The 13338-nt window shown below is 35.3% G+C and overlaps 1 protein-coding gene across 1 annotated transcript in view; it reads left to right on the forward strand.

Moving 5' to 3' along the window:
- The window catches only part of bs (serum response factor blistered), a 201410-nt gene extending 193595 nt beyond the window's left edge, over nucleotides 1-7815 (forward strand). The window contains exon 6 of the mRNA XM_089091217.1: nucleotides 7665-7815. Within this exon, the coding sequence (XP_088947343.1) occupies nucleotides 7665-7699 (35 nt within the window). The 3' untranslated portion in view covers nucleotides 7700-7815. The remainder of the gene's footprint in view (nucleotides 1-7664) is intronic.
- The last annotated feature ends 5523 nt before the right edge of the window (nucleotides 7816-13338 follow it).

Raw genomic sequence — 13338 nt, forward strand, 5'->3', positions numbered from 1 at the left:
TTCTCAGTAAGTAAGCATTTCTGTCTTGAAGTCAACTCTTGGATACACAATACAGAAATTTCATTCAAGAAATTATGAAAATATTTGTATGTAAGTAACAAACTCTTTATTAGTTTCACCTCTTGGATATGCAGTACATATACTTCATTCAAGAAATCATGAAAAAATCGCTAGTAAGTAGCTTTTTTTTCTCTCTATCACAAACTATTTTCACTTAGCTACGCGATATAGAAATTTAATTCAAGAAATTCTGAAAAAATTCTCAGTAAGTAACAATTTCTTTCTTGAAGTCAACTCATGGATACACACGATAAGGAAATTTCATTCAAGAAATTACAAAAAATATTTGTAAGTAAGTAACAAGCTCTTTATTGATTTCACCTCTTGAATATACAGTGCAGATACTTCATTCAAGAAACGTGATTAAACATGTTTTGAAACTGCATGCGATTTGTATGTCAGTGCTTGGCACCTGTCCACATGAGCAGTTATTCAACCCAGGTTCAGACACAGTACAAAAAAGTTAGCATTACAAAACCCACATGTGTTCAACCATACTGGTTTTTTTAGGTGTCACAAGCTGCAGATGTGCAACTTTAAACCGGCTTTATTTCATTTTTTTTAAGGTACATTTAGACGAAGTTTCGTGCGCGCACGTAACCTCGTCTAAATGAACCTTAAAAAATTGAAATAAAGCTATGTCGACTTCTATCTCTCCTGATTGGTCCCTAAAAAACCAGTCTGGTTGAAAACGTGGAGTTTTCGTACTGCTCACTTTTGCAATGTGTAGGAACCAGTGGAATCCCACTCGTTTGGAAAGGTGCCAAGAAGGCATACAAATAGCATGCAGTTTCAAAACGTGTTTAATCACGTTTCTTGAATGAAGTATCTGTACTGTATATTCAAGAGGTGAAATCAATAAAAAGCTTGTTACTTACTTACAAATATTTTTATAATTTCTTGAATGAAATTTCCTTATTGTGTGTATCCATGAGTTGACTTCAAGAAAGAAATTGTTACTTACTGAGAATTTTTCATAATTTCTTGAATTAAATTTCTATATCGCGTAGCTAAGTGAAAATTGTTTGTGATAAAGAGAAAAAGCTACTTACTTGCGATTTTTCATAATTTCTTGAATGAAGTATCTGTACTGTATATCCAAGAGGTGAAACTAATAAAGAGTTTGTTACTTACATACAAATATTTTCATAATTTCTTGAATGAAATTTCCGTATTGTGTATCAAAGAGTTGACTTCAAGAAAGAAATGGTTACTTACTGAGAATTTTTCATAATTTCATGAATTTAATTTCTACATCGTATATCTAACTCGTTGAAAACAATAAAGTTTGTTACTTACTAAGAATTTTGTCATAGTTTCTTGAACTAAATGTCTTTTTTTTTTGTTTATCCAACATGTGAATTCAAGAACGAATGTGTTACATATACTTGTAATTTTTCATAATTTCATGAATTTAATTTCTATGTCGTATATCTTAATCGTGAAAAACAATAAAGTTTGTTAATTACTTAGAATTTTCTCAAAATTTATTGAAATAGATCTTTTTTTGTTTATCCAACAGGTGAATTCAAGAAAATTTGCTACTTAGACTGAGAATTTTTCATAATTTCTTGAATTTAATTTCTACGTCGTATATCTAACTTGTGAAAACAATAAAAGTTTGTTACTTACTTAGAATTTTGTCATAATTTCTTGAACGAAATGTCTTTTTGTTTGTCCAACAGGTAAATTCAAGAAAATTTGGTACTTAGTTACAATTTTTTCATAATTTCTTGAATGAAATTTCCGTATTGCATATCCAAGAGTTGACTTCAGAAAGAAATTGTTACTTACTGAGAATTTTTTCAATAATTTCTTGAATTAAATTTCTACATCATTTAGCTAAGTGAAAATTGTTTGTGATAAAGAGAAAAAAAAGTTACTTACTTGCGATTTTTTCATAATTTCTTGAATGAAGTATCTGTACTGTATATCCAAGAGGTGAAATCAATAAAGAGTTTGTTACTTACTTACAAATATTTTCATAATTTCTTGAATGAAATTTCCATATTTTGTATCCAAGAGAATTTGATGCTTACTTAAAATTTTTGATTATTACTTAAATGAATGATTTTCATTGTGTATCCTTGATTTAACATGAGTTTGCTAAATATATACACGTCCATACGAATTACTTGAATGATACTTCAGTATTTTTTACAAAATATGTGACATCAATCAATACTGTATTAATGAATTGTGATTTTATTATGATTTCTTGAATTAAATATCTGTATTGTTTCCAGGAAGTGAATTCCAGAAACTATTGTTACTTACTTACAATTTCTTCATAATTTAATGAAATGAATAAAACTATTCTAAAGAATAAAGACGGGTTAAGCTTAAAGATATTTATTGCTTAAACATATTAACATATTTTTGAAAAATTTGCTACTTACTTACAATTTTTGATAATTTCTTAAATGAAATTTCTGCATTGTGTATCCATGAGGTAACTTCAAGAAAGAGTTTGTTGCTTACTTAGAGTTTCGTCATAATTTCTTGAATGAAATGTCTTTTTTATTTATCCAGGAGGCGAATTCAAGAAGAATTTGTTCCCATGTGTCTGACAATAGATGTATACAAATTCCTTTTCTTACATCTCCGACGTTTTATTAGACATTCTAAACGTTTGATATGGTAGCTTACTCTAAAAATAACGAACACATAACAATGTAATGCATAATATATTTTTAATGAAATATTGCTATGTAGAATATTAATACAAAAATATATTATGATACATTATTAATATCAATGATTAACTTTGGACATTTTGAATCTGCTCCATAAAATAGTTCACCATGTTCTTTCTTGATATTATAGCTATTGTCTTCTCTTAGTTCGTAATCAGTATAATAATCATTATTCCATTTTGAGTCATAGACAATTTTTACTGGTGTCTCATCAACAGGCTCAATATGCTTTTTGTCTTTGGTATTATTTGGTTCAATGACTGTTTGATCAATGGCAGTAACGTTTGCTGGTGCTTTGTTTTTCATCGATTCATCTTTATATTCCATCGTGATATTTTCTGACAATGCCCTTTTTATTTTTCTGGCAATTTCACTGTCTATTATCACCTTATTTTTACACAGGTAGCAGTTTCGGCACGTAGACAAGATATGGTTTACGATATTAGTAGAAGAGTATGCTTTTCTTTTATTGATCTTCCGTTGAATACTAATACCCGAAAGGTGACGATTGGATGTATCAGTAGGTAATGTGTTACCTGCAACAGTAGCAAGGAGTTGTCCTCTATCATCAATGATTATTTTTATGTTGGCATTCTCTTTGAGTGCAATCATCTCTGGAGATCTCAATCTCGCATAACCACCAACATAAGAGTTGAATTTTTTTGTTATTCCAAAGAAATTTAATTCCTTACTGTCATGACAATGCATGCATACATTTCCAATAGTGCTACCACCTGTACTTGTTTCAAAGTTTAAATACTTCTCTTTGTCAGCATTCAATGCTACAATAAGCTTGTTATGTAAACACACTTTATTAAAATGCTCCATCTTCACTTTTTTTTTATAGATATGACTTATGTGTTTATCGTTCCACTGCTTAAAAAATACTGATTTAATACATGCAATAGATTAGGTAGTGTCAATAACCGATCATAGAATACCAGTGGGAAAATCACATCATGTCTCTGACCAATCACAGAGCGCAATTGTTAGAACTGTAAGCATATTTTGACATTTTAAGTTATGTAAAAAAATAAAAAAAATAAATAAATTTTAAAAATTTCAAAGTTTTAAAAAAGTTTGAATTAAACACTTTTAGTATCTCGAATGTCTCTACCGAAAAGATGAAAAATCACACGGAATCCGGCAACTGAGTCTCTCAATTCCCGTAAAGCTCTTTTAAAAGATACAAAAACTACTTATTTAACACAAAATTTTCATTTTTAATGACTAGCAAGTAAAGAAAAATCGCACGGAATGAGGCAACTGAGTCTCTCAACCCCCGTAAAGCTCTTTTAAAAGATAGAAAAACTACTTATTTAACACAAAAATTTCTTTTATAATGACAACCAAGTAAAGAAAAAACACACTGAATATGGAAAGTGAGTCTCTCAATCACAGTATAGATATTTTAAAAGATAAAACAACTACTTATTTAACACCAAAATTTCGTTTTTAATGACAACCAAGTAAAGAAAAATCACACGGAATTAGGCAACTGAGTCTCTCAATCCCCGTAAAGCTCTTTTAAAAGATACAAAAACTACTTATTTAACACAAAAATTTCGTTTTTAATGACCATCAAGTAAAGAAAAATCACAAGGAATTAGGCAGGTGAGTCTCTCAATCCCCGTAAAGCTCTTTTTAAAAGATACAAAAACTACTTATTTAACACAAAAATTTCGTTTTTAATGACCACCAAGTAAAGAAATATCACACGGAATTAGGCGACTGAGTCTCTCCATCCCCGTAAAGCTCTTTTAAAAGATACAAAAACTACTTTTTTAACACAAAAATTTCGTTCTTAATCACCATCAAATAAAGAAAAAACCCATGGAATTAGGCGACTGAGTCTCTCAAACCCTGTAAAGCTCTTTTAAAAGATACAAAAACTACTTATTTAACACAAAAATTTCGTTTTTAATGACCACCAATTAAAGAAAAATCACACGGAATTATGCAACTGAGTCTCTCAATCCCCGTAAAGCTATTTTAAAATATAAAAAAAATAATTATTTAACACAAAAATTTAGTTTTTAATGACTATCAAGTAAAGAAAAACCACACGGAATTAGGCAACTGAGTCTCTCAAACCCCGTACAGCTATATAAAAATATAATATCACAACATAAAGAACAAACAAAATAAGTTATAAATGAACAACAACTAACGAACAATCAAACGGAAATTGGCAACTGAGTCTCACAATCCCAGTAAAGCACTATTAATAGATACAAAACTAATTATGTTACAAAAAATCTTAGTTTTTAATTACTACCAAGTAAAGAAAAATCCTAAGGAAAAAGGCATCTGAGGCTCTCAACCACTATAAAGTTCTTTTAAAAGATAGAAAAACTACTTTTTTAACACGAACAATAAGAATTTAAATTCTCTACAGTAAAGAAAAATAACACTTAATTAGGCAACTGAGTCTCTCAATCCCCTTAAAGATCTTTTAAAAGATACAAAAACTACTTATTTAACACAAAAATTTTGTTTTTAATGACCATCAAGTAAAGAAAAATCACACAGAATTAGGCATCTGAGTCTCTCAATCCCCGTAAAGTTCTTTTCAAAGATACAAAAACTACTTTTTTAACACAAAGAACCCCCATGTAACTGAACCCCTGTATAACTGAAACCCTGTACAACTGAACCTCCGTACTAAATTTCATTACGTTTAATATCTAGCCACCAAATGCTCCAAGCCTCAGAAGAAAAAGGGATTTTGAAAACAGGGAGCCCGATTTTCGAAAAAAAGGGATACCCCCGTGCAACTGAATCCCCTTGTAACTGAACCCGTGTATAACCGAAACCCCCGTGCAACTGTATCCCCTTTAACTGAACCCTCGTGCAAGTCACCCCTCTATGCAACCCATCCCCCTCAAAACACTTTTCAGCCATTTCTTTTTAAATTGACAATATTTTTCAAACGTTACTTATGTATTATACATATCACATCGGCGAGGTAAAGCTAGGTTAAGTCACAATGTCATTCTATCGTTACTTTTCAATTAAGCTATTGAATACTCTCTAGAAATGTCTCTTGTAAACGTCAAATCTATTAAGTATCTGAGCTTATTCTTTGTATTGTTGACACAAATGCTCCAAGCCTCAGAAGAAAAAGGGATTTTGAAAACAGGGAGCCCGATTTTCGAAAAAAAGGGATACCCCCGTGCAACTGAATCCCCTTGTAACTGAACCCGTGTATAACCGAAACCCCCGTGCAACTGTATCCCCTTTAACTGAACCCTCGTGCAAGTCACCCCTCTATGCAACCCATCCCCCTCAAAACACTTTTCAGCCATTTCTTTTTAAATTGACAATATTTTTCAAACGTTACTTATGTATTATACAGATCACATCGGCGAGGTAAAGCTAGGTCAAGTCACAATGTCATTCTATCGTTACTTTTCAATTAAGCTATTGAATACTTTCTAGGAATGTCTCTTGTAAACGTCAAATCTATTAAGTATCTGAGCTTATTCTTTGTATTGTTGATGCAAGCATCTCATTCTTTAATTACCCGTTGACAAAGAGTGTATTGACCGAGTGTAATGACATGTTTACCTACCAGAAAAACCGGAAGGAACGTAAAGGCCGCAAAGTAGTACCTTGGTATATACTGCCGTATATTTGGCTTTAAAATACACTTATCTATCTATCTATCTAATATTCAGAATAATTGCACCAAACACATTTTGCATGCAGACCCGCTATACTTAATCTCCCTTTCCTAATTTGTAAACCTATAGCCCAAATTTATTTCGAAAGTAACGAAGAAACTAACGAAAAAACGGTATGTTCTCGAATTTTTCACAGCGTAAACTTGAGTAAGTGGCGCACAATACACAAGTACCAAAATTCCTTTCCCTTACGGAAATTGAAAAATAAAACTCAAATAAAATTCTCAAATTCGGAAAGCCTTATTTCCACTGGGAGAGATATTTTCCTGGGGGGAGGGGTCCGAATTTTACACAGCGTAAACTTGAGTGAGTGGCGCATAATACACAAGTACCAAAATTCCTCCCCCCTACGAAAATTAAAAAAATAAAACTCGAATAAAATTCTCAAATTTGGAAAGCCTTATTTTACACAGGGGGGGATTTTCCTTGGGACGGGGGTATTTTCTGCGGGGGGTATTTTCTGGGTGGTATTTTCCGGGGGAGGGGGGAAATCACCGATAGCGTAAACGCCTAGAACCGTTTTTAGCTTGGTTTTTGCTGCTTTGTTTCTGATTTGGTACCCTCCATATACGAGGCGCTCTCGTATTTGATTTTAGCTAATTTTTAAATACATTCAATTGTGTGTCTTTACCTTTCACAAATTCAAACAATCACATTTCGTTTTTCATCTCCTTGGGTTTTTAAATAGTCAAAAATATTTTGCTTACTGCGGATTCCAGAACAAAGGCTGGAAAAAAAGTTTTTTTCTGTTCTGCTTCGAATTAAATAAAAAATAAGCTTGTTTAAATAAAATAAAAGGGTGATATCAATCCAAAGGCCCTCGGGTTTGAGCTGTTGCTCTTAAAGAATTGAAACAGAAAGATAAATTTGGGAGAGAACGTTAAAACGAACTGTTTGATAGCCTGATACTATCAAAACCATGAAAATCGTTACTTAGAGATATACATTATATTTAAAAGGGTTAGGATGACTCAATCTCACATATGTTTTAGTGATACATAGGTGTAAAATATTATCGTAACCATATCATCGGCATTCTTTTTTTGTTTTTTTTGTGTGTGTGTGTTTTTTTCTTCTTGTTTTTTTGGTTACAACACTAAAGTGAAAAAAAATGTGATCCAGATGCACTTTAGAAACTACCTAGTAATCCTAATTTTATCTAAATTAATTTTATCTAAATTGTATCTAATTTTATGGTAATTTTATCTTTACTTCTTTTCAGGCAAGCAGAGAAAACCAAGCAAGTCAAAGAAATAGCGGGATCCAAATGTTATCAAACCACGCTTAGATATGCTATTTTGACTTTTTAGTATCTTTATTAAGAAAAAAATTGTTATTGCCTTATTTCGAAAAATAAAAGTAAAATGTTGAAAGTTTAATACTTATCACTCCAACTGGTATACTAATGATTTTAAATTAGACAAGTAGGTCTAATGGGGTTCACATGAGGCCTTTAAGAATTAAAGTTGTTGCTGATGTGTCAATTATTTTAGCTGTCCAATTATAAAGTATTTTATGTACGTATTGAAAATGGCGTTTAAGCTCAACTTAGCTGCGGAAATTCAAGCTTTAAAACACGTTTCACAAGCGATAATTTCGCCCTGACTCGTGCCATATAATCTTCGGACTTGTTGGAACCTAAATATCAATTTTTTTTCGAAAGGTTCGAGAAATAAAAATTTGGCAAAAAAATATACTATACTATAAGGCATATTCAGCTTCATACCACTTATCCTTACCTACTCGCGAGATTAGAAACATTTTAGGGAACTCGGTCCCAACTTAGAAATAATTCTGTGTCCAAATAAGCTTTAAAAGACATTAGTATGGCTTCGATTTAGATTTTGACTTTAGTGTAGTTGTATTCGTGAAATTTCCATTCTCTTACTTCAAACACACTGACAGTCAATATGAAGCAATCAAATAGCAGCCCAACGATGCTAAATTTTGGGTCAAAAGGATTTTTTAACGTTGTTTTTAATGTTGTTAGTCAAAATACTTTTTTAATTTTGGGTCAAAACGCTTTTTTAATGTTGTTTCAGAACGTCCGGGTTTGTTCAGCAAACTGGTTGTTATCTCGTCCGTACGTAGTTTTTACACTGCTAAGATCACGAAAAAATTTGACCAAGCAATAACCCCCCCTACAAAACTGTTAGCCTAAGTGGCGCTTATAGTCTTAACCCTACTCCCAACCATGAAAAATATTGTACGTGCGGAGCAGATTTCTTCTTTAGTGTGACCCTCGGAGGGAGAAGGGATTGTAAGATATTTTCTGTTTTTTTCTGTTTTCGCGTATTTGATATCTTTGTACATTTTTTTTCTTTTGTTACGAAAGGTAAAGAACAGAAAATCAGTGAGTTTACCTTGCGACTCAAACACTTTTCTTTCTTCTGATTGGCTAAAAATTTCACAGAGCTGGTACAATTAGATGGAATTCAACATTTCGTCCTTGTTGCTGTCATACAATTTCGTAAAGGTTTTGCCAATAAGCCAATAAGGTTTTGAAAAATGTGGGGTTACTGTTTTCTCTTTCTTGCATATGTGTAAGGAATAATGTGATTGGTTTACCAAAATACGTCACACACGTAAACAAATGAAAATAGAGGACACTTTTTACCACAGAATTATAATAAAGTTATATCTCTTTTTCTTTTCCGATAAACTTGGTCAACTTCTTCGAAAATATTGTGATAAATTGATTATTGAATAAAAGCACCATCAAATAAATTCTTTTGGTTCGAATTTCTTTGGGTTTGATTGCCTAACGTTTCCTCTTTTCTCTCTTATGGAGGCTCATAACCCATATGTCAATGTTTTCTGTTGCCTAGTTGCCACTTATTCAGCCTTTTAGCCTCTGTATCCTGACCCATACCCCAATTGGGTAGCCTGAGACCGCTGATATGCGCCGTACTTAGTAGCTTGTAACTGTGATTAACTTTATTCAAAGCTGAATATTTATTTAGCCGAAAGTCAAAATTGTCCAGCGCTCACAAATAAGCCCTAGAATTACAAACAGTGGTATTTCCATCTAACAAATTCTAGCAGCCTTTAGCTTTTTAACATATTTCCTCAAATAATAAGGATATACACAAACATATTATTTAAAAATGGCTCAAGAACCTGAATTAAAGTAGAGGAAACGTGAAAAATATGGTTAATCGAAACCTTCTGCATATTGTTAAGTAAGAATTTTATTATTATACTGTTTTCTAGTAGTTTTGTATATAACCTAGGACTACCAAGTTTTTGATCCATTTAGGAGCAAAACACAATAATTCCCGAAGTAATCGTGACATATTAGTCAAACGGACTTCGAAGGATCGAAAAACATTAAATCTGCCCATTATAAGTGTTGTACTAGCTCTTTACTTTCATCTAAAAAAAACTTGTCTTCAAATTTGATATGCCATGAGCGGTTTATTCTAACCATTTATTTTATTTGCGTATTTAGGGATGTGTACGAATTTATAGGTATATCCATAAATACTGTATATGTATTTAGGGATGGATGCGCTACCACTCGGGCATCCTGGAACTGGGAGTTTGTTTACGTAGCTTTCCAGTTTTTCTTAGCTGGGTGGCTATCATCAGAACTGCTGTTTAATATCGCTTAGCCAAGTTGGGCCAAAAGTGTTGTTTGAAGTCCGAAATAGTAGAAATTGGTACTTTGTGGTTGTGCGATCTCATTCATTGCTTAAAACTGGCCCTGGAGTTTCAACTTTCCGTCGAATAATCCCCTCCCCTTATTCTATAACATTGGACGTGATCGTCTCTTACTGGGTTGCTAGCTACCGCTGCAACCCGGATGAAAGTAGAGAGGACCCTTATACTCGTGACATTACCACGTGGTTTATGGTTTTCTCAGTGAGAATGAAAAAACAGGAATTTTCTCACTTGAAAAACCATGAATTTTGTCACATTTATGGTTGTTTTCATGGATGGTTATGGATGATTTATGGTTTTTGTCAGTGAGAATTTGAAAAAACATGAATTTTGTCACATTTATGTTTGTTTTTATGGTTTTTGTCAGTGAGAATTTGAAAAACAGGAACTTTCTCACATTTTTGTATGTTTTTATGGTTTTTGTCAGTGAGAATTTGAAAAAACAGGAACTTTCTCACTGAGAAAACCATAAACCACGTGGTCCTGTCACGAGTAGCACCTGTGAACTTGATTTACATAAAGTTCGCTGAGAGCGTGCACTTACAACAACAACAACATCAACCTTGGAACACCTGTGCTGTCGACCTCAATTCACCTATCGTGAATCAATAATTCCCCTTAGAAACAACAAATTAATTTCCCCTTTCTTGACAGATCAATCAATCAATGACATCATCTGTCAGACTTTAAAAATTTTCGCCTAGAAACATTTCTCCAGGAATAGATCCAAATCATTAATGTCTTTGCCTCGGGAACAACTCTTTTGGTCGAACTCCAAAGGATATTAATAACCAAAGGCCATGGAAACAATTAGGCAAGAAACATCTTAGCGATGAATTGTTTTAGCGCGCGAAAAGGTTTCTTATTAATTTGAAATGCGTTAGCGCAGAGATGCCAATAACAAAGGAACACGCTGAATTTACGTTTAGGGATTATTTGGGCGAAACCGTTTTAGACAGGTTATGGAACTATTTCGGCGAAACAGATAGAGACATTTTAAAAGAAGATTTTTGAAGAGATTTTGGAAGAGGTTTTGAGTGTGGTCGTTATAATACACAAGTTTCATTTGAACAGTGTTGTGAGGCCCTCTAACCCAACCCCAAAGGGTTCCAATCCTCCTACCCCAACCCCGAAGGAAGCCCCCAATCCTCAAAAGCCCCCCAAGCTCCCAAAGACCCTCCACCGGTCCCCAAATGTCCCACAGTCCCCCAACTGTCCCCCCGGACCCTCAAAGGTCCCCCAAGCTCCCAAAGGGCCACCGGCGCCCCAAAGGCCCACCCAGACCCCCAAAGGCCATCCCCGGGCCCCCAAAGGCCCATCGAGCTCCCAAAGGACCAACGGGGTCCCAAAGGCCCTCCACCGGTCCCCAAATGCCCCCCAGGCACCCAAAGGCCCTCCCAGAGCCCCCCACAGGCCCAACGAGCGCCCCAAGGACCAACGGGGTCCCAAAGGCCCACCACAGGGCCCCACATGTCCCCAGGCCCCCAAATGCCCTCCCTGTGCCCCCCAAAGGCCCATCGAGCTCCCAAAGGACCCACGGGGTCCCAAAGGCCCACCCCCGGGCCCCAAATGTCCCCCAGGCACCCAAAGGCCCTCCCAGTGCCCCCAAAGGCCCATCGAGCTCCCAAAGGACCAACGGGGTCCCAAAGGCCCTCCACCGGTCCCCAAAAGTCCCCCAGGCACCCAAAGGCCCTCCCTGTGCCTCCCAAAGGCCCATCGAGCTCCCAAAGGACCAACGGGGTCCCAAAGGCCCTCCACCGGTCCCCGACTGTCCCCCCGGACCCGCCAAGGCCCCCCAGGCACCCACCGGCCCTCCCGGCACCCCCAAGGCCCACCCAGACCCCCAAATGCCATCCCCGGACCCCCAAAGCCCATCCCCCGGTCCCCAAAGGTCCCCCGAGCTCCCAAAGGACCACCGACACTCAAGGGACCCACATACCCTCAAAGGCTCTCCCCGAGCACCCGTCTTTCGTTGATGTGTGTTGTCTGAAACCTATGATTTGGGATGTGTAGTTTGCTACTTCAGGCTTTTCTGTGTTAAGGTTTCCTAGTATTTACTAGGTGATGGTTGTCTGAAACCAATAGTTTGGGATGAGTAGTTTGCTATTTCAGGCTTTTATGAGCTAGGTTTCTTAGCCTTTCGTTGGTGTGTGTTGACTGAAACTTATGATTTGGGATATGTAGTTTGCTATTTTTGACTTTTCTGAGTTGGTTTTCTTAGTCTTTCCTAGTTATGTGTTGTCTGAAACCTATGATTTGGGATTTGTAGGTTGATATTTTCGACTTTTCTGAGCTGAATTTCTTATCCTTTCATAGGTATGCGTTGTCAGAAAATTATGATTTGGGATGTATAGTTTGCTATTTCAGGCTTTTCTGAGCTAAGGTTTTCTAGTATTTCGTAGGTGAATGTTGTCTGAAACCAATAGTTTGGGATGAATAGTTTGCTATTTTTTACTTTTCTGAGCTATGTTTCTTAGTCTTTCGTTGGTGTTTGTTGACTGAAACCGATGATTTGGGATATGTAGTTTGCTATTTTTGACTTTTCTGAGCTGGATTTCTTAGTCTTTCATAGGTGTGTTTTCTATGAAACTTATGATTTGGGATGGGTGGATTGCTACTTTTGACTTTTCTGAGCTGGATTTCTTAGCCTATTCATATGTGTGTTTGTTGTCAGAAACCTATGAGTTTGGGAGGTGTAGTTTGCTTTTTGGACTTTTCAGAGCTAGGATTCTTAGTCACTCATAGGTGTTTGTTGTCTGAAACTTCGAGTTTGGGATGAGTAGTTGGCTATTTCAGACTTTTCTGAGCTAAGGTTTCTTAGTATTTCGTAGGTGAATGCTGTCTGAAACTTATGATTTGGGATATGTAAATTACTATTTCGGGCTTTTCTGAGTTGGATTTCTCAGTCTTTCATAGGTGTGTGTTGTCTGAAACCTATGATTTGGGATGTGTAGTTTGCTATTTTCGACTTTTCTGAGCTGAATTTCTTAGCCTTTCATAGGTATGTGTTGTCAGAAAATTATGATTTGGGGTGTATAGTTTGCTATTTCAGGCTTTTCTGAGCTAAGGTTTTCTAGTATTTCGTAGGTGAATGTTGTCTGAAACCAATAGTTTGGGATGTATAGTTTGCTACTTCAGGCTTTTCTGAGCTAAGGTTTCCTAGTATTTCCTAGGTGAATGTTGTCTGAAACAAATAGTTTGGGATGAATAGTTTGCTATTTCAGGCTTTTATG

This window comes from Artemia sp. Qi Xiang Cuo, chromosome 6, assembly GCF_049724085.1.
Source record: "Artemia sp. Qi Xiang Cuo chromosome 6, ASM4972408v1, whole genome shotgun sequence".
NCBI classification, from domain to species: domain Eukaryota; kingdom Metazoa; phylum Arthropoda; class Branchiopoda; order Anostraca; family Artemiidae; genus Artemia; species Artemia sp. Qi Xiang Cuo.